The sequence below is a fragment of the Xenopus tropicalis genome, chromosome 4, assembly GCF_000004195.4.
Source record: "Xenopus tropicalis strain Nigerian chromosome 4, UCB_Xtro_10.0, whole genome shotgun sequence".
NCBI lineage: Eukaryota > Metazoa > Chordata > Amphibia > Anura > Pipidae > Xenopus > Xenopus tropicalis.
The window spans coordinates 4,157,760-4,179,143 of NC_030680.2; the positions used below are offsets into that span (position 1 = coordinate 4,157,760).

General features: G+C 44.9%; 1 protein-coding gene across 4 annotated transcripts in view; it reads right to left on the minus strand.

Moving 5' to 3' along the window:
* Positions 1 to 247: 247 nt before the first annotated feature.
* The window catches only part of dennd5a (DENN/MADD domain containing 5A), a 38,775-nt gene continuing 17,638 nt past the window's right edge, over positions 248 to 21,384 (minus strand). For 2 of the 4 annotated variants that reach the window (XM_031899879.1, NM_001127996.1), the window contains 17 exon segments: positions 21,048 to 21,266; positions 13,810 to 14,044; positions 13,088 to 13,238; positions 12,179 to 12,272; positions 11,137 to 11,268; positions 9,984 to 10,136; positions 9,821 to 9,902; positions 9,374 to 9,458; positions 8,720 to 8,848; positions 8,509 to 8,630; positions 7,236 to 7,381; positions 6,729 to 6,847; positions 6,130 to 6,311; positions 5,842 to 5,924; positions 4,352 to 4,475; positions 3,815 to 3,983; positions 248 to 1,451 (listed from right to left, as the gene is read on the minus strand). In XM_031899879.1, coding sequence (XP_031755739.1) covers positions 1,268 to 1,451; positions 3,815 to 3,983; positions 4,352 to 4,475; positions 5,842 to 5,924; positions 6,130 to 6,311; positions 6,729 to 6,847; positions 7,236 to 7,381; positions 8,509 to 8,630; positions 8,720 to 8,848; positions 9,374 to 9,458; positions 9,821 to 9,902; positions 9,984 to 10,136; positions 11,137 to 11,268; positions 12,179 to 12,272; positions 13,088 to 13,238; positions 13,810 to 14,044; positions 21,048 to 21,266 — 2,409 coding nt within the window. In that variant the 3' untranslated portion in view covers positions 248 to 1,267. 4 annotated transcript variants of the gene reach the window in all.

Consider the following 21,384-nt stretch of genomic DNA (forward strand, 5'->3'; position numbering starts at 1 on the left):
TCCTTATCATTTACAGTAGGGGGTACATTATCCCTTATAATACATGAGTGATACTCAGAGTTCCCTGTATAACTCAGCCTGCAGTCTTGTGCCTTTATATGGGCACAGAACCCCTCAGTGACTGCTAATATCCTTATCATTTACAGTAGGGGGTACATTATCCCTTATAATACATGAGTGATACTCAGAGTTAGCAGCAGAGCGATCACTCACCCCCCGACACACACTAACAAAAGCAAAATGCAGATACTGTGTAAATATATTTATTTTTAGCCTGCTCTGTGCAAAAGTGCCTCTCGGTTCTGATCCAGATGACCAACCGTGAGAATAGGTTTATTTGTTTAAAGTCTAGCACAGTTAGAAAATGGCGTGACAGAGGTCCGGTCATTCTGGAACAGTTCCTATGGGTGCCATCACCTAACATTAGTTATTGCATGGTAGGCGGCCAGAGAAGCAGCAGGATGAGGGAGTCACAGGCGAATAAGAAGCAAATGACATTGGGCAGTTTAGAAAAGACTCCGAGGAAGGGGAGTGTCCAATAAAGAAACCACCAATTGCCCCTGTATTACCACACACCCCTGTTTAGATATCCAGCCAGCAACCCACTAACTGCTGTAAAAGGCTAACTCCCAGCACCACCCATGGTCCCGGGAGTTGTAGTCGCTGGTTACACATCTTTGTTCCACAGAAAGACAGAATAACAAACACACAATGAGTTAAATAAAGCCGAGGGGGGGTGAAAAAAAAAAATCACTGTGTGTCTGCGTAGCGTGATCTACAATAGCTGCGCCCCTCCGATCAGACAGTAATACTGACAAGGGAAATTCTGCACGAACACCGGGATCTAGCACGATCGGATGGAAAAATAGAGATATATTTCTGTGACAGCAAATAAGTGATGACATGCCTTCAAAGCAAATATCTATACAATGGAACAGATATTTAAACGGGGAGAAATCTTTCACCGTGGTCCGGAGACGGGATGAGAGCGACGTGATTGGACGAAAGCAACCGACATGGCAGCAGGGAAATGACGCTGTGCAATAGTCACTTTCACCACTTCTGTATGAAAAACAAACTAGAAAAGAGGTTCGGTCCTTTCCTTGAACCAGTCGCTCGCACAAGGGATGGCGCTCCATCTGACTTGCTAATCCTCCGACGCTCCCGGAAGCCCCTCTCTTTGTGGCGGGACTTGGGGGGTCCACAGAGACGTCGCCGCCCACTGCTGGGGGGGGTGAAGTATCGCTCGCTGTGTTCTCAGGAAGCTTCAGATATTGATTCCTTTAATGAGGGAGCTTTCTAAGGTGATGTTAAACTCTTGTAGTGTCTGTAACACTCGGATTAGAGAGTTCACCAACGTGTGGTCCTTGATTAGAGCCGTCTCCTCGTACATTTGTGCTATAATGGGGCAGTCGGCCAGCAGTGCAATCCAGTGGTGCAAATGGTGGTCCCTAGGCAGGAAACATGCAGTAATGAAATCTCCAGTATAGAACATTACGGAACACCTACCTACAAACACATGGTTGGACTGAAGAACAGCGCTGAATGAAATCTATGGTTGCCGTTTTCTTCACCATTTAAAGAAAAAGCAAACCCTCAAAAATGACATACCTCTCTCCCAGCACTCTGATGTCCTTTCATAGACAGAAGCTGAACCATTTTGCAGAAACCTGTCACTTCCTTACCTACTGTGAAGCTCCGCCCAAGACACTTAGCTGATGTGAAGCTCGGCCCCATTTAGTTTTCTGAGCCTTCCTTCTCCTTTAAATACAAAGCTGGTCAAAGAGATGTCTACTGTGCATGTGAAGTAGACAGCTCTTTGGCTGGCTCCCTATTGAAAAGATAAGGAAGGCTAAATGGGAATACCAAAGGGGCGGAGCTTCTTGCTAGATAAGTCAGTGACTGGGGTGGAGCTGCACGCTAGATAAAGAGGTGACTGGGGTGGAGCTTCATGCTAGATAAGGAAGTGACTGGGGTGGAGCTTCATGCTAGATAAAGAGGTGACTGGGGTGGAGCTTCATGCTAGATAAGGAATTGATTGGGGTGGAGCATCATGCTAGATAAGGAAGTGATTGGGGTGGAGCTTCATGCTAGATAAGGAAGTGATTGGGGTGGAGCTTCATGCTAGATAAAGAGGTGACTGGGGTGGAGCTTCATGCTAGATAAAGAGGTGATTGGGGTGGAGCTTCATGCTAGATAAGGAAGTGATTGGGGTGGAGCTTCATGCTAGATAAAGAGGTGACTGGGGTGGAGCTTCATGCTAGATAAGGGTGATTGGGGTGGAGCTTCATGCTAGATAAGGAAGTAATTGGGGTGGAGCTTCATGCTAGATAAAGAGGTGACTGGGGTGGAGCTTCATGCTAGATAAGGAAGTGATTGGGGTGGAGCTTCATGCTAGATAAGGAAGTAATTGGGGTGGAGCTTCATGCTAGATAAAGAGGTGACTGGGGTGGAGCTTCATGCTAGATAAAGAGGTGATTGGGGTGGAGCTTCATGCTAGATAAGGAAGTGATTGGGGTGGAGCTTCATGCTAGATAAAGAGGTGACTGGGGTGGAGCTTCATGCTAGATAAGGGTGATTGGGGTGGAGCTTCATGCTAGACAAAGAGGTGACTGGGGTGGAGCTTCATGCTAGATAAGGAAGTGATTGGGGTGGAGCTTCATGCTAGATAAGGAAGTGATTGGGGTGGAGCTTCATGCTAGATAAAGAGGTGACTGGGGTGGAGCTTCATGCTAGATAAAGAGGTGATTGGGGTGGAGCTTCATGCTAGATAAGGAAGTGATTGGGGTGGAGCTTCATGCTAGATAAAGAGGTGACTGGGGTGGAGCTTCATGCTAGATAAGGGTGATTGGGGTGGAGCTTCATGCTAGATAAGGAAGTAATTGGGGTGGAGCTTCATGCTAGATAAAGAGGTGACTGGGGTGGAGCTTCATGCTAGATAAGGAAGTGATTGGGGTGGAGCTTCATGCTAGATAAGGAAGTAATTGGGGTGGAGCTTCATGCTAGATAAAGAGGTGACTGGGGTGGAGCTTCATGCTAGATAAGGAAGCGATTGGGGTGGAGCTTCATGCTAGATAAGGAAGTAATTGGGGTGGAGCTTCATGCTAGATAAAGAGGTGACTGGGGTGGAGCTTCATGCTAGACAAAGAGGTGACTGGGGTGGAGCTTCATGCTAGATAAGGAAGTGATTGGGGTGGAGCTTCATGCTAGATAAGGAAGTAATTGGGGTGGAGCTTCATGCTAGATAAAGAGGTGACTGGGGTGGAGCTTCATGCTAGATAAAGAGGTGACTGGGGTGGAGCTTCATGCTAGATAAGGAAGTGATTGGGGTGGAGCTTCATGCTAGATAAAGAGGTGACTGGGGTGGAGCTTCATGCTAGATAAGGAAGCGATTGGGGTGGAGCTTCATGCTAGACAAAGAGGTGACTGGGGTGGAGCTTCATGCTAGATAAGGAAGTGATTGGGGTGGAGCTTCATGCTAGATAAAGAGGTGACTGGGGTGGAGCTTCATGCTAGATTGGGAGTCTGGGACCAGCGTATGCACAGTATAGTAAAATGTCTCATGCGACTCACTGTGTATCTGCCAGTCACGGAGTCTAAGGTTAGTGATTTACTTGAGGGTGCCAATGTTACCCCAGGGAATAGCACTTTCCTTGTCCTTTATGTCCACCATTGCTCTAAAGGTCTGTATTAAATTCATACTTGTTTCCAATACAATAGGGTGCCAAACCTATTGGCCGCACTCGTTCTTAATGGGATGAAAATTCACAATATGTTGAAATGATGCATATGGGGGAATATCGTGGCCACTTACCGGGCTCCTAAGCAAACAAACATCTGAAACTTGCCGTCTTTCCCAATGTTTCTAGGGTTGTTGTTAATGGCGTTAATAAAGCGGGAGAAATTCCGCGCCCGTTTCTGCCAGTCCTCTTCTGGCACCAATTCATTCACTTCCAGAGATTCGTAATAAGCTTGTGCTTTTTCTGCAGGGGGTGATATATTATATATATATATTGTATCTAGAATGTAGCTGCAGGGTTTTATCCCCCTCCCTGTCTAAAGGCCAAGTAAAGGTGGTGGTACACAGGCAGATTTAAGCTGCTAATTTGAGCCCTTTAGTCCAATTTGGCCGCTTATCTGCCTATGGGAATGGGGACCCCCGACAGCCCTACCCAACCAGTCGCATTGGGGACCTCATCATCTCAATGATGTGGTTCTCGCTCCAACCTCTTCTACCTCCATCATTGCAATTCAATTGTATGGGCTGAGGGCCAAACAACTGAATTAGCCCGATATTGCCGGCCTATGATGATGATGACGGGCAAGCCCAGATCCTACCCCCGTACATTACCTAAGAAGTCCCAGATGAAGATGCTTTTGAAAAGCCGAGGGGATCGGATTCCATGCTGGAAAACTTGTTCAAGGGCAGACACCAGTCCGTTCTCTCCGCACAGTAATAACGTTAAACTGCCTCTCTGGAAGGTAAAAACATTTTTCCGAAGAAGGTGATACAGAGACACTGGCAATCCGGGGATTCTCAGCATTTTCTAACTACAGAAGGCAAGAGAATGATCCGACCCAATTAAGCCTTGTCCACCACAATGTATTATGTGATTAGCCAGTATAGGATAGCAGGAAGCCAACAATTATACCCCTCTAATATTGGCACGGGAGAGCAGGAATGCGCCCAACGAGCCTCTCTGTGATTGGCACAAGTAGGAAGGCACCTTATAAATCACTCTGACCAGCAGGAGAGTAGGAAGCCACCCAATAAGTCTTTGGAAATTAGAAACCACCACCTCTGTGACTGGCACAGAATACTACAAATCCCAACTGCCTCAGCTCTTACTGTAGCATGGGGGTCCGTGTTGTCTTGGACTGGATGCAAATCTTATCTGTTACCCAAGGTCTAAATGGACTTCTACAGACAACAATAACATTATTATTCACAGGCAGGATTATTAAACAGCAAGTCACTTTCCTTATCAGCCAGCAGTATATTTCTGGAATATGACGACGCACCCATGTAATGAACTCATATATATAAGTACCCCTTTATATTAAAACTGCTGTGTGAGGTTAAAGATAAATAGACCATGGATAAAAGTAAGGGGGCTGCTGTACAAACTGGAGGGGAGCCCTGTGACTGACAGGGGAGATCTCTGATCCTCACCTGCTTCACTTAAACACCCCGTACATTGTTCTTCTTGGTGGGCCCCATTCTGTAACTTATATGCACCTTAGATAACACAGATGGTATGTATGGTGGCCCAGATAGCACTTAACTTGCACAGCACCCCCAGCATTCATAAGGGGGCTAAAGGAACATGGGCCGATTCTAGCTGCCGCTATTTGTCCTTTAGACCGATTCAGCAGCTTATCTGCTCGTGAATGGCCATGAACGACATCTGGCCTGAAATCGGCCTTGTTTGGGCAGTTTTTTTCCATCGGATCAGGGACCGTATCAGCACGTTGATGTGGTCCCCGAATCTACTGCCCCTACACCTGCCATTCTTATTCTATCATTTGGCCCCAGGGCCAAACAACCGAATTAGCACAATGTCGGCCACCCATAGGTGGGGGGATATAGGGAGAAGATCCCCTCGCTTGGTGACCTTGCCAAGCAAGCAGATCTTACCGTGTATGGCCACCTTAAGGGAGGACAGGCTCAAAATCTCGAGAACTACAAGAAACAAGTTTGGAAGCAGAGATCTCTTCGTTAGATTTGCGGCTCCCATTTACTGGTACATACAGAAGACCCCTACTACCCCACTAACTGCGCCACAAGTATCACCACCTCACTCTGATTATAGTATTCTAGGACTAGAATCCTGCAGTTACCTCTTTCTCTGGTTTATGAAAATGTTTCACAATTCCATTCACTGCTTCTCCAATAGCCTCCTGGATCTGACCCGTATTTAATTCTAAAAGAGAAGGAAATCTCATTAACCCAAGTGTTATCCATGCAAAATACATGGAGAGTAATGACCTGGAATGGGCATCTCTGGTGAGAGTGGGACAGTGTAATAAGGAGAAGACAATCAGGGAATTGGGACAGAGAGTGGGAACAAATCAGTAGTGCAGGCAGATGACTATCTATCACTCTATCTATTTATACTTTCTACTTACTTGGTCGGCTATTGGGGGATATGGCCACAAGCCTCCTGATCATGCTGGGTGAGTGCTGCAGGGGAGGGGTCCGGCATGGTTTCTCTTCAGTGTCTGTACTGGATGTAAGCAGGTCTCCAACCAGCACACGTTCCAGACTGCCATCATCCATTCCTTTTCCCAACCAGCGCCCACAAGGGAACCTACAAACATAAGCAGTCAGAACATTCCTTCTCTGTCTGTATATTTGTATTTATACATATGGGTAGGGGGTGCCATAGTGTTTCCCTTAGACAGTACAGTATGGGGGTACAGCTTATTGTGTGCCCAGAACATTCCTTCTCTGTATATTTGTATTTATACATATGGGTAGGGGGTGCCATAGTGTTTCCCTTAGACAGTACAGTATGGGGGTACAGCTTATTGTGTGCCCAGAACATTCCTTCTCTGTATATTTGTATTTATACATATGGGTAGGGGGTGCCATAGTGTTTCCCTTAGACAGTACAGTATGGGGGTACAGCTTATTGTGTGCCCAGAACATTCCTTCTCCTTCCTCTCATTTATACATATGGGTGGGTGCTGAACGGGTTAAAAGTAGTGTCTGAATGGATTCTCACTTGTAGGTGTGTCCAGTTATTTCATTTCGGACCATAACATATTCCACCAGCCACTTGGCATACAGGCCAGAATTGTCGTGTCCAATCTGTACAGTCGTCAGCTTCCCGAGGTTCTGGCACTGAGGAACGAGATAAGAAACACACAATTTAATTCCCAGTCTGCAGAACGTGTAACAGGGGGGCCCCTACTTTTAATATGGGGATACAGTTGATCTAAAGACAGGGCAGACTGTATATGGGGCAGTGCAGCTGGAAAAGCTGCTTTATTGAATGACAAGAGCACAATTGGGTCACTGGTCCCTCATTGCTCCTATGGCAACTCCATACTGGTCTGTTTTGTGCCCCTTAGTAGCCACTAAATGGTTTACACAAGGCAGTCCCCACATTACACTGATTGTACAGTTTATCAGATGAGATAGTAAAGGGCCAAACATGTATCATAGGATATTAAAGAGCAGAAAGGAGATTGGATCAGAACAGCAGCAGCACAGGTCAAAGCTGACAAACCTCATACGTCATCTCTAGAATATTCCTGGGAACCTGCAGTACCCCAGTCTCTCCCAGCTCCCCAGATATACAGATCCAGGGGTTGGCTGTGAACATGGAGCCGCCGAGCTTCTTGCTAGGGACAATCAGGATGTGGTAGGGGATCACTAGAGCGAAGGGAAAAAAAGAAATCATAACAGATTCCAAATGAATGAGAAAAATGCATTTTACAGACGGAATGTTCTGTTGTCACAAGTACCAATGTAACAGGTCAGAGAATATCTGTTTCTAAATGTTACTCTAATCCTAGAGCCAGTAACAAGATTATGGAGAATATGACTCCTAATCGGAGATGAAATTATTTGTGACCTCCGTGGATATGATCAGCGTAGGAATTATCCGTCATACGTTCCAGACGGCAGCTATTCCGCCCATGATAATCCTATAAGCAGCTACTTCTATACTCATGGTATTCCTATAAATGTCAGGAGCTATTAAACGGGTTGTTCACCTTGCGGTTAATTTATAGTATGATGTAGAGAGTGCTATTCTGAGACAATTTGCAATTGGTCTTCATATTTTATTATTGGTAGTTTGTTTAATGGTTTTACTTGTTTTTACATCAGACTTGATCCCTGGATTTGAGTAAAGCAGGGCACGCACAAAGCTCAGTGTATAATGGTAGTAAGAACGCTTGCACTCCTGATTATCTTCCTTTTAATATATCAGCCAATCAAATGATTGCTATTTTATGGCAAATGAATCATTTAAAGGTAACTTTTAGTATGTTATAGAATGTCCTATTTCTTACAGCTTTGCAATTGGTCTTCATGATTTATTTTATATAGGTTTTGAAGTATTTGCCTACCTCTTCTATGTCTTTCCAGCTTTCAAATGGGGGTCACTGACCCTGGCAGCCAAAACCTATTGCTCTGTGCACTTTCCTCTTTATTATTATTGATACTTTTTATTCCTAATCTTTCTGTTCAGCGCCTCCCCTATTCATATTCCAGTCTCTCATTCAAACCACTGCCTGGTTGCTAAAGTTAACAAGACCCTAGCAACCAGACAGCTGCTGAAATCCCAAACAGGAGAGAGCTGCTGAACAAAAAGCTAAATAACTAAAAATCCACAAAAAATAAAATTGCAAAATGTCTCAGTATATCAATGTCTATGTCATAGTAAAAGTTAAAGATGAACTGCCCCTAGTGGTGCATCTGGGGGGGGAATACATAGTTTGACGCACACAGGAACAATACCATACACGCAGTCATACAGAGCCCATTGAACTTACTGATAGTTGTAAACACGTTAGTAAAGCAGAAATAATCCACAGCATTGAAGGAGAGCAAATGATAGAGGAACTGTTCCTTCTCATCGTCGCAGCGCAGGAAGGCGTAGCGCTTGTACAGCTTCCTGGGGGACACAAGGGAACCGGGTGTATTGTTTATTTACTAACAACCCAGTTTGCTCACAGATTACCCAGCATTCCCCACGAGCCTCACTTGCTGAGATCATGATCCAACAGCAGCTGCTTCAGGTGCCGGGACAGAAGTTTCTTTTCCATAGACAGCCTGACCCAGGCTCGCGCCTTCCCTACATCTGTCTTGATTTCTCCAATGTTCTGAATATGCCTGCGAATTACATGGGATTTACTTAGTAACTACTGACCGTGCCTTTCCTCTCTCTGTATATGATGGGGCCTCACTTCTGTACTACAAGGAACAGTGCTGTGACTATACAGTATCACTCATGTATTATAAGGGATAATGTACCCCCTACTGTAAATGATAAGGATATTAGCAGTCACTGAGGGGTTCTGTGTCCCCCATATAAAGGCACAAGGCTGCAGGCTGAGTTATACAGGGAACTCTGAGTATCACTCATGTATTATAAGGGATAATGTACCCCCTACTGTAAATGATAAGGATATTAGCAGTCACTGAGGGGTTCTGTGCCCCCCATATAAAGGCACAAGGCTGCAGGCTGAGTTATACAGGGAACTCTGAGTATCACTCATGTATTATAAGGGATAATGTACCCCCTACTGTAAATGATAAGGATATTAGCAGTCACTGAGGGGTTCTGTGAGCATATAAAGGCTACGTTATACATGTGTGAGGCCAGCTCCCCATCCCAGATACATCAGTCACACTCACCTCATATCCTGAACAAGTGAGATCTTTAGGGGGTACATGACCAGAAAGGGGTCAGACTTCCTTCTCTCACAGTCCAGTACCAAATCTAAAATGAAAGATACTGGTTATTTAATGAAGTAGGGAACTGAGCGACAGAATTTCAGCAGAATTCTCTTGCACTGCTGCAATCATTGCTATTAACAGGAATAGGTTAGCAATGGTTTCTTTCCTGCCTTCAGGCCCAGACTGGCAATCTGGGAATTCTGGCAATGCTGGAGGGGCTGCTGTAAGATGCCATAGATGGTCACCATTTATTGGGCCTATGGGGAGTTGTCTGGGCCCCCACCTTCCTACCAAGTACAATAATCTAGGGATTTGTTCTACTCAAGAAAGAACCCCAGTGCAAAACATTATTAGTCACTATTAGTCAATACTATGCCTTTCAGGACTTTTTACTGAAAAAAACACCTGTTCCGCCAAGACTGCCCCAGGTCGCTCTCCTCCTGCTGTCCTGGTAATGCAGTAAGTGTGACCACAAGGCTGACTTCCCCTGAGATACAAGAACAGGAAGGGGTTAGGGACTCCAACAGGAAGTGCCTGTGCTGTGTCAGCACAACAAGACTGTATGTACCTGCTTCACTTGCAGACCGTGGCTCCAAATTCTCTCCAGCAGGTCACACAGACTGGCGATCAGAGCATTCTCTTCTACCCCTGTAATGCTCACTTCTCCGTGGCCCAGCTCTACCGCTTCCCTTCCCATCTTCTCCACCAGCATTCTCTTGGTCTGCAATTGTACAATAACGAGACTTATCAGCCAGGCTACATAACTACAACTCCCACAATAATCAAACACACTTAAGGTCCCCATACACGGGCCGATACTAGCTGCCAATATGGGTCCATTGGACCGATTCGGCAGCTTATTGGCCCGTGTAGGGGCAGAAAAGAGGGTCCTGGTCGACCGATATCTGGCCTGAAATTGGCCAGATATCAATCGGGCAGGTTAGAAAATTCAGTCAGATCGGAGATCGCATCGGCTCCCCGAACCGACTGCCCCATTGCCGCCGTTAGAATTCGATCGTTTGGCCCTGGGGCCTACATGTTACCCGATATCGGCCACCCGTAGGTGGGGATATCGGGTGAAGATCCTCTCACTTGGCGACATCGCCAAGCGTGCGGATCTGCCCGTGTATGGGCAGCTTTACTGCTCTGACACTGCTTGGTTCCGGAGTTCAATCCCAGCCAGGGCACTATCTGCAAGGTGAAAATGTGTGAATGTAATAGGGACCTTAAAAGCTCCTCTGGGGCAGAAATTAATATGAATGATGATTAATCTCTGTAAAGCGCTGCAGAAATGTGTTGCCGCTATATAAATAACAGGAAATATATAAAAATCTGCCTCTGATTGGCTCTGCAAAAGTGAGTGACGAGCCACTTTCATATAGAAGGTGCCTAAATACACCAATAATCGTCATGGGTCAAACAAGCAGGCTTAGTATATGGATTTTGCCTTTTCAATTGACTCTTATTCCCACTCCATATGCGGCCAATATAGTCTGGGGACTTACTAGCTGCATGGTTAAAGCCAGACATTGATCGGCTCTGGCTGGAAAATCATGTTGGTAAGGACTGCATAAAGCTTATAATGCTTTCCTCTCTGCTCAGCCCCCTATTATAATATGATAATTTGCCCAATGTTAACACCCAGGTGTAGCTAATACCAATTACAATCTGACAGAGAACAAGAGATGACACAGAAGTGCAGCCCGGCATTCACCCCGCACCTTGTTCCGACATTCCTTCAGCAGCCCCTCCACAAACTTCCAGTTGGTCTGCGCAATTACAGAGGGTGACAGGTTGGACAGTTTGGGTTGCCGGATCCCGCTGCTCATATTTCTTGCTTCTTGAATGTATTTCTGTGAAAAACAGGAACATAAAAATAAGATTTTTCTGTATCAAGGGGAGATATCGATATGTGATAATGGATTTTACAGAGGTGGGATGAACACATCATCACCTTCATGGGACCGTATTGTATTCAGGTCTGGGCCGAGATCCAAAATAGGCCCCAGCATTCCCAGTACCCAGAGGCACAAACAGCCCCCCCCCAGCCCAATAAATAGTGACTGTCTGTGGCACCTTACAGCCCCCCTGGCATACCCAGAGGCCCAAACAGCCCCCCCCCCCCAGCCCAATAAATAGTGACTGTCTGTGGCACCTTACAGCCCCCCTGGCATTCCCAGTACCCAGAGGCACAAACAGCCCCCCCCAGCCCAATAAATAGTGACTGTCTGTGGCACCTTACAGCCCCCCTGGCATTCCCAGTACCCAGAGGCACAAACAGCCCCCCCCAGCCAAATAAATAGTGACTGTCTGTGGCACCTTACAGCCCCCCCGGCATTCCCAGTACCCAGAGGCACAAACAGCCCCCCCAGCCCAATAAATAGTGACTGTCTGTGGCACCTTACAGCCCCCCTGGCATTTCCAGTACCCAGAGGCACAAACAGCCCCCCCAGCCCAATAAATAGTGACTGTCTGTGGCACCTTACAGCCCCCCTGGCATTCCCAGTACCCAGAGGCACAAACAACCCCCCCCCCCCCAGCCCAATAAATAGTGACTGTCTGTGGCACATTACAGCAGTCCCAGACTAACTATATTTATAAATATCATTCTCATGCAGTTGAAGAGGGAGATATCTAATAAAGACAATTTCGAACTGGGGAGCTGCTGAATATAAAGATAAGTAACGACAATTAATATTAAAAAAAAAAAAACACAAACAATGAAAACCAATTGCAAATTGTCTCAGACATGACTAGTCTTACCTCTCTCTGGTCATTGTCCAGCCTAAGGTGCTCTGAGTGCTGCTTCTGTCTGTCCTTCCTCCTCCACTGTGCTGGCGCGTTCCTCTTGGTCCATCTGCAGAAATATTTCAAACATGGCAGTGAGGGGATGTCATGCACAATAGCACCAGCAGGGGCAGTAGTGGGAGACATTCCCAGATGAGACAGGTCATGCACAATAGCACCAGCAGAGGCAGTAGTGGGAGACATTCCCAGATGAGACAGGTCATGCACAATAGCACCAGCAGGGGCAGTAGTGGGAGACATTCCCAGATGAGACAGGTCATGCACAATAGCACCAGCAGGGGCAGTAGTGGGAGACATTCCCAGATGGGACAGGTCATGCACAATAGCACCAGCAGGGGCAGTATTGGGAGACATTCCCAGATGGGACAGGTCGTGCACAATAGCACCAGCAGGGGCAGTAGTGGGAGACATTCCCAGATGGGACAGGTCATGCACAATAGCACCAGCAGGGGCAGTAGTGGGAGACATTCCAAGATGGGACAGGTCATGCACAATAGCACCAGCAGGGGCAGTATTGGGAGACATTCCCAGATGGGACAGGCCATGCACAATAGCACCAGCAGGGGCAGTAGTGGGAGACATTCCCAGATGGGACAGGTCATGCACAATAGCACCAGCAGGGGCAGTAGTGGAAGACATTCCCAGATGGGACAGGTCATGCACAATAGCACCAGCAGGGGCAGTAGTGGGAGACATTCCCAGATGGGACAGGTCATGCACAATAGCACCAGCAGGGGCAGTAGTGGGAGGTTATACATAACAAAACAGAAGGTGTAGGTGGAAAATCAGTCATGTGATTCTTATCGCCAGCAAAGGGGGTTATTTTGGGAGATTTCCATTTATATTTTGGGGAGAAAGTCTCACTTATTTGTGGCAGGTCCCGTGGAAAGAACATCCGACTGCAGTTTGGGGAAGAATCCAGGCTCGTACTTTCCCTGCCCTATCTTCATATCCAGCAGATGGGGGTGGATCGCCGTGTGGTCTATTTTGGACAGTCTTTGCTCTATGGCTTTTACTGTAAAATAAAAAGGGAAAAATATTGTCTGTTCACATTTAAAAAGGCTGCACCTATCATACGGGTCCCTAGCGCTACTGCTACTTGCGCGCTGTTAAAGGGGTAGTTCACCTTTAAATTAACGTTAAGGATGATATAGAGCAGGTTATTCAGTTTGCAATTGGTCTTTATTGTTTTTGAAATATTTAGCTTTGTGTTCAGCAGCTCAGGAATTTCTACAGCTATCTGGTTGCTAGGTTCAAGTTTAACCTAGCAACCAGGCAGTGGTTTGAATAAGAGACTGGAATAGGAATAGGAGAGAGCCTGAAAAGAAAAATAGGTAATAAAAAGTAATAACAATAAAATTGTAGCCTTGAAGAGCAATAGTTTCTGGCTGTTGGGGTCAGTGACCCCCATCTGAAAGTTGGAAAGAATCAGAAGAGGAACGCAAATAACTCAAAAGTATACAAATAAATACCAATTGAAAAAATGCTAAGAATGGGCAATTCTATAACATACTAAGAGTTAACTTAAAGGTCAACTTCCCCTTTAATATTATAAGTAAATTACGCCTTTTAACCATTATCCGTACCGGCCTCCTCGATGGCGGTGCACTTCTGGTACATGGATGTGCGGAGAGTGGGGGTCCGGACGTTTAGCTGGCGAATTTTATCCACCCGAGAATCAAATACCCGTAAAACTGGATCCTTGTCATCGTCATCGTGGCACATGATTTTATTGTCGATGAAGGAAGCAAACATCTGTGTCTCGAGGAACCGGGAGAGGAAGGGGAGGTAGGGCTCCGGCTGGTCTGATAGGAACGAGGCCTGGATGGCGACAGGAGAATATTACTGCTTCTGTGTTATAATTGGCCAACCCTCTCGTTTTTAACCCTCTCTGTATATTTGTATTTATACATATGGGTAGGAGGTGCCATAGTGTTTCCCTTAGACAGTACAGTATGGGGGTACAGCTTATTGTGTGCCCAGAACATTCCCTCTCTGTATATTTGTATTTATACATATGGGTAGGGGGTGCCATAGTGTTTCCCTTAGACAGTACAGTATGGGGGTACAGCTTATTGTGTGCCCAGAACATTCCCTCTCTGTATATTTGTATTTATACATATGGGTAGGGGGTGCCATAGTGTTTCCCTTAGACAGTACAGTATGGGGGTACAGCTTATTGTGTGCCCAGAACATTCCTTCTCTGTATATTTGTATTTATACATATGGGTAGGAGGTGCCATAGTGTTTCCCTTAGACAGTACAGTATGGGGGTACAGCTTATTGTGTGCCCAGAACATTCCCTTCTCTGTATATTTGTATTTATACATATGGGTAGGAGGTGCCATAGTGTTTCCCTTAGACAGTACAGTATGGGGGTACAGCTTATTGTGTGCCCAGAACATTCCTTCTCTGTATATTTGTATTTATACATATGGGTAGGGGGTGCCATAGTGTTTCCCTTAGACAGTACAGTATGGGGGTACAGCTTATTGTGTGCCCAGAACATTCCTTCTCTGTATATTTGTATTTATACATATGGGTAGGGGGTGCCATAGTGTTTCCCTTAGACAGTACAGTATGGGGGTACAGCTTATTGTGTGCCCAGAACATTCCTTCTCTGTATATTTGTATTTATACATATGGGTAGGGGGTGCCATAGTGTTTCCCTTAGACAGTACAGTATGGGGGTACAGCTTATTGTGTGCCCAGAACATTCCTTCTCTGTATATTTGTATTTATACATATGGGTAGGGGGTGCCATAGTGTTTCCCTTAGACAGTACAGTATGGGGGTACAGCTTATTGTGTGCCCAGAACATTCCCTCTCTGTATATTTGTATTTATACATATGGGTAGGGGGTGCCATAGTGTTTCCCTTAGACAGTACAGTATGGGGGTACAGCTTATTGTGTGCCCAGAACATTCCTTCTCTGTATATTTGTATTTATACATATGGGTAGGGGGTGCCATAGTGTTTCCCTTAGACAGTACAGTATGGGGGTACAGCTTATTGTGTGCCCAGAACATTCCTTCTCTGTATATTTGTATTTATACATATGGGTAGGGGGTGCCATAGTGTTTCCCTTAGACAGTACAGTATGGGGGTACAGCTTATTGTGTGCCCAGAACATTCCTTCTCTGTATATTTGTATTTATACATATGGGTAGGAGGTGCCATAGTGTTTCCCTTAGACAGTACAGTATGGGGGTACAGCTTATTGTGTGCCCAGAACATTCCTTCTCTGTATATTTGTATTTATACATATGGGTAGGAGGTGCCATAGTGTTTCCCTTAGACAGTACAGTATGGGGGTACAGCTTATTGTGTGCCCAGAACATTCCCTCTCTGTATATTTGTATTTATACATATGGGTAGGAGGTGCCATAGTGTTTCCCTTAGACAGTACAGTATGGGGGTACAGCTTATTGTGTGCCCAGAACATTCCTTCTCTGTATATTTGTATTTATACATATGGGTAGGAGGTGCCATAGTGTTGCCCTTAGACAGTACAGTATGGGGGTACAGCTTATTGTGTGCCCAGAACATTCCTTCTCTGTATATTTGTATTTACGCATGGGTCACTCGGGAGGAAATTCAAAAGAGACTTGAACATGTAAAGGTAAACAAAGGTCCAGGGCCGGATGGGATTCATCCCAGGGTATTAAATGAGCTGAGCGCTGTGATTGCCAAACCTCTTCACTTAATTTTTCAGGATTCATTGAGGTCTGGCATGGTGCCAAGAGACTGGCGGATTGCTAATGTGGTGCCGTTATTTAAAAAGGGATCCCGTTCTCAGCCTGAAAACTATAGGCCTGTTAGTCTGACATCAGTAGTAGGAAAACTTTTGGAAGGGGTAATAAGGGATAGGGTACTTGAATACATTGCAGTTCACAATACTATTAGTTTGTGCCAGCATGGTTTTATGGGTAACAGATCTTGCCAGACTAATTTAGTCGCCTTTTATGAGGAGGTGAGTAGGAACCTTGATGCTGGAATGGCAGTTGATGGGATCTACTTGGACTTTGCTAAAGCGTTTGATACAGTACCTCACAGAAGGTTAATGATCAAATTAAGGAATATTGGCCTAGAACATAATATTTGTAATTGGATAGAAAACTGGCTGAAGGATAGAGTACAAAGAGTGGTTGTAAATGGAACATTTTCTAATTGGACCAGTGTGGTTAGTGGAGTACCGCAGGGGTCAGTCCTTGGGCCTTTGCTTTTTAACTTGTTTATTAATGACCTGGAGGGGGGCATAGACAGTATTGTTTCTATTTTTGCTGATGACACTAAATTGTGCAAAACTATAAGTTCCATGCAGGATGTGCCGCTTTGCAGAGCGATTTGACAAAATTGGAAAACTGGGCAGCAAACTGGGAAATGAGGTTCAATGTTGATAAGTGCAAAGTTATGCACTTTGGTAGAAATAATATAAACGCAAACTATCTACTGAATGGTAGTGTGTTGGGGGTTTCCTTAATGGAGAAGGATCTAGGGGTTTTTGTAGATAACAAGTTGTCTAATGCCAGGCAGTGTCATTCTGTGGCTACTAAAGCAAATAAAGTGCTGTCTTGTATAAAAAAGGGCATTGACTCAAGGGATGAGAACATAATTTTGCCCCTTTATAGGTCCCTGGTAAGGCCTCACCTTGAGTATGGGGGGCAGTTTTGGGCTCCAGTCCTTAAGAAGGATATTAATGAGCTGGAGAGAGTGCAGAGACTGCAACTAAACTGGTTAAGGGGATGGAAGATTTAAACTATGAGGTTAGACTGTCGAGGTTGGGGTTGTTTTCTCTGGAAAAGAGGCGCTTGCGAGGGGACATGATTACTCTGTACAAGTACATTAGAGGGGATTATAGGCAGTTGGGGGATGTTCTTTTTTCCCATATAAACAATCAACGCACCAGAGGTCACCCCTTTAGATTAGAGGAACGGAGCTTCCATTTGAAGCAGCGTAGGGGGTTCCTCACGGTGAGGGCAGTGAGGTTATGGAATGCCCTTCCTAGAGATGTGGTAATGGCAGATTCTGTTAATGCCTTTAAGAGGGGCCTGGATGAGTTCTTGATCAATCAGAATATCCAAGGCTATTGTGATACTAATATCTACAGTTAGTACTAGTGGTTGTATTTATAGTTTATGTATGTGAGTGTATAGATTGGTAGGTGTGGGTTAGGTGTGCTGGGTTTACTTGGATGGGTTGAACTTGATGGACACAGGTCTTTTTTCAACCCTATTTAACTATGTAACTAACTATGTAACTATATGGGTAGGGGGTGCCATAGTGTTTCCCTTAGACAGTACAGTATGGGGGTACAGCTTATTGTGTGCCCAGAACATTCCCTCTCTGTATATTTGTATTTATACATATGGGTAGGGGGTGCCATAGTGTTTCCCTTAGACAGTACAGTATGGGGGTACAGCTTATTGTGTGCCCAGAACATTCCTTCTCTGTATATTTGTATTTATACATATGGGTAGGGGGTGCCATAGTGTTTCCCTTAGACAGTACAGTATGGGGGTACAGCTTATTGTGTGCCCAGAACATTCCTTCTCTGTATATTTGTATTTATACATATGGGTAGGAGGTGCCATAGTGTTTCCCTTAGACAGTACAGTATGGGGGTACAGCTTATTGTGTGCCCAGAACATTCCTCTCTGTATATTTGTATTTATACATATGGGTAGGGGGTGCCATAGTGTTTCCCTTAGACAGTACAGTATGGGGGTACAGCTTATTGTGTGCCCAGAACATTCCTTCTCTGTATATTTGTATTTATACATATGGGTAGGAGGTGCCATAGTGTTTCCCTTAGACAGTACAGTATGGGGGTACAGCTTATTGTAACATAGTAACATAGTAACATAGTAAGTTGGGTTGAAAAAAGACATACGTCCATCAAGTTCAACCATAATGCCTATATATAACCTGCCTAACTACTAGTTGATCCAGAGGAAGGCAAAAAACCCCATCTGAAGCCTCTCTAATTTGCCACAGAGGGGAAAAAATTCCTTCCTGACTCCAAGATGGCAATCGGACCAGTCCCTGGATCAACTTGTACTAAGAGCTATCTCCCATAACCCTGTATTCCCTCACTTGCTAAGAATCCATCCAGCCCCTTCTTAAAGTTATATAATGTATCAGCCAGCACGACTGATTCGGGGAGGGAATTCCAGAACCTCACAGCTCTCACTGTAAAAAATCCTTTCCGAATGTTTAAATGGAACCTCCCTTCTTCTAAACGGAGTGGGTGCCCTCGTCTCCGTTGGAAGGACCTACTGGTAAATAAAACATTAGAAAGGTTATTATATGATCCCTTTATATATTTATACATAGTTATCATGTCACCTCTTAAGCGCCTCTTCTCCAGTGTAAACAGACCCAACTTGGCCAGTCTTTCCCCATAACTGAGACTTTCCATACCCTTTACCAGCTTAGTTGCCCTTCTCTGGACCCTCTCTAACTCAGTAATGTCCCGTTTGAGCACTGGAGACCAAAACTGAACAGCATATTCTAGATGGGGCCTTACCAGTGCTCTGTAAAGGGGAAGAATAACCCCCTCCTCCCGTGAATCTATACCCCTTTTAATACAGCTCAAAACCTTGTTTGCCCTTGCAGCTGCTGCCTGGCATTGCTTGCTACAGCCAAGTTTATTATCTACAAGGACTCCAAGGTCCTTCTCCATTATGGATTTGCCTAGTGCAGTCCCATTAAGGGTATAAGTGGGGGCATATTTTTACATCCCAGGTGCATGACCTTACATTTATCCACATTAAATCTCATCTGCCACTTAGCTGCCCAGATTGCCAGTTGGTCAAGATCCTGCTGCAGGGATGTCACATCCTGGATAGAATTGACTGGTCTGCAGAGTTTTGTGTCATCTGCAAACACTGATACATTACTCATAATACCCTCCCCTAAGTCATTTATGAACAAATTAAACAAAAGTGGACCCAGTACAGAACCCTGAGGGACCCCACTGAGGACCTTATTCCAAGTAGAGAATGTACCATTAACAACCACCCTCTGTACCCGATCCTGTAGCCAGTTTTCTATCCATGTGCAAACGGCTTCACTAAGACCAATAGACCTTAGCTTAGAAAGCAGTCGTTTGTGGGGAACGGTATCAAATGCTTTCGCAAAATCCAAATAGATTATATCTACTGCATCCCCACTGTCCAGCTTCTTATTTACCTCATCATAAAAAGCAATTAAATTGGTCTGACATGACCTGTCCTTCATAAAGCCATGCTGATTACTGCTCATAATGCCATTCTCCACTACATAATTTTGAATGTGATCCCTTAACAAGCCTTCAAATAACTTGCCCACCACGGATGTCAAACTTACAGGCCTATAATTGCCAGGCTGAGATCTTACTCCCTGTATAAATATGGGAATGACATTCGCCTTCTTCCAATCCCTAGGTACCATACCTGATGAAAGAGAGTCTGAGAATATCAGAAACAGGGGCCACTGCAATTCTGCCCCTAGCTCTCTCAGTACCCGAGGGTGTATTCCATCTGGCCCAGGTGCCTTGTTTACATTTATCGTGTGTAACCCTTTAAGCACCATATCCTGTGCCAACCACTGTGTAGTTGGAGCTGAGGCAACAGTGCAGCTATTGGGTGAGACTTGGCCCACAGGCTCCTCTACTGTATACACAGAAGAAAAGAACTGGTTAAGCACATCTGCCTTTTCTGTATCCGCTGTAACCATATTGTTATTATAACTCAATGGGGCCACACCCTCAACCTGCATCTTTTTACTATTAATATACTTAAAAACCTTTTTGGGGTTAGTCTTGGCCTCGGCCGCGATGCGCTCCTCATTTTCTATCTTTGCCTTCCGGATTGCTGTTTTACAACACTTGTTATAGTGTTTATATTCATTAAACGCAGCTACTGTCCCCTCTGACTTATATTTCTTAAAAGCTTTCCTTTTTCTCCCTATTAACTTCTTTACCTCAGAGTTAAGCCACATAGGGGGATTCTTAACACTTCTACTTTTTCTTATTAATGGAATAAATTGAGAACAGTAATGATTTAATATCATTTTAAATGACAACCATTTCTGCTCTGTGTTTTTATCAGAAAACATAATGCCCCAATCTATGCCCTGAAGCGCTGCCCTTAAGGAACTAAAATTTGCCTTCCTAAAATTCATTGTCTTTGTTGCCCCCGTGTAAATTTGTTTCCTGCACCAAACATTAAATGAAATAACATTATGGTCACTATTACCCAGGGGTTCAACCACTTGCACATTTGCTATACGTTCTGGGTCATTAGAGATCACTAGATCTAGTATAGCATGGTTCCTGGTTGGCTCCTCAACAACTTGTGACATAAAGGTCATGCAGCAAGTTTATAAACTTGTTCCCATTTACTGTCCTGGCAGTACTATTGCCCCAGTCAATATCAGGGTAATTAAAATCCCCCATTATTATCACTTGCCCCAAACTAGCAGCCTTTTCTATTTGCAACAGGAGCTGGGCCTCCTCCTCTTGTGTGCCCAGAACATTCCTTCTCTGTATATTTGTATTTATACATATGGGTAGGAGGTGCCATAGTGTTTCACTTAGACAGTACAGTATGGGGGTACAGCTTATTGTGTGCCCAGAACATTCCTTCTCTGTATATTTGTATTTATACATATGGGTAGGGGGTGCCATAGTGTTTCCCTTAGACAGTACAGTATGGGGGTACAGCTTATTGTGTGCCCAGAACATTCCTTCTCTGTATATTTGTATTTATACATATGGGTAGGAGGTGCCATAGTGCTACACAGTACAGTATGGGGGTACATATAACAAGACAAAACTCACTTTATCAAAATTCTGCATTTGCTCCCTGTTAGTGAACCAGGATTCCTTGTCCTGGCTGGGCTGGATCACAAACACCTCATAATCGGCAAACATCTGAGTGAAGCGGTTGGCAAAGACTTCCCGGACCTGGATGTTGAGTTGGTGCATTCGGAGCTCCTCCTCGTCACAGTGAGCTTTGCCGTCCTTTTTGCTGCTCGACTCCTCCCGCACTTCCACCTGCTACAACCAATGGGAAGCCGCCATTAGAATTAACATCTTACCCCTTAGGGAGGCACCGAATTCACCATTTTGGGATTTGCCCGAACCCTGAATCCTTTGTGAATGATTCCGAATCCGA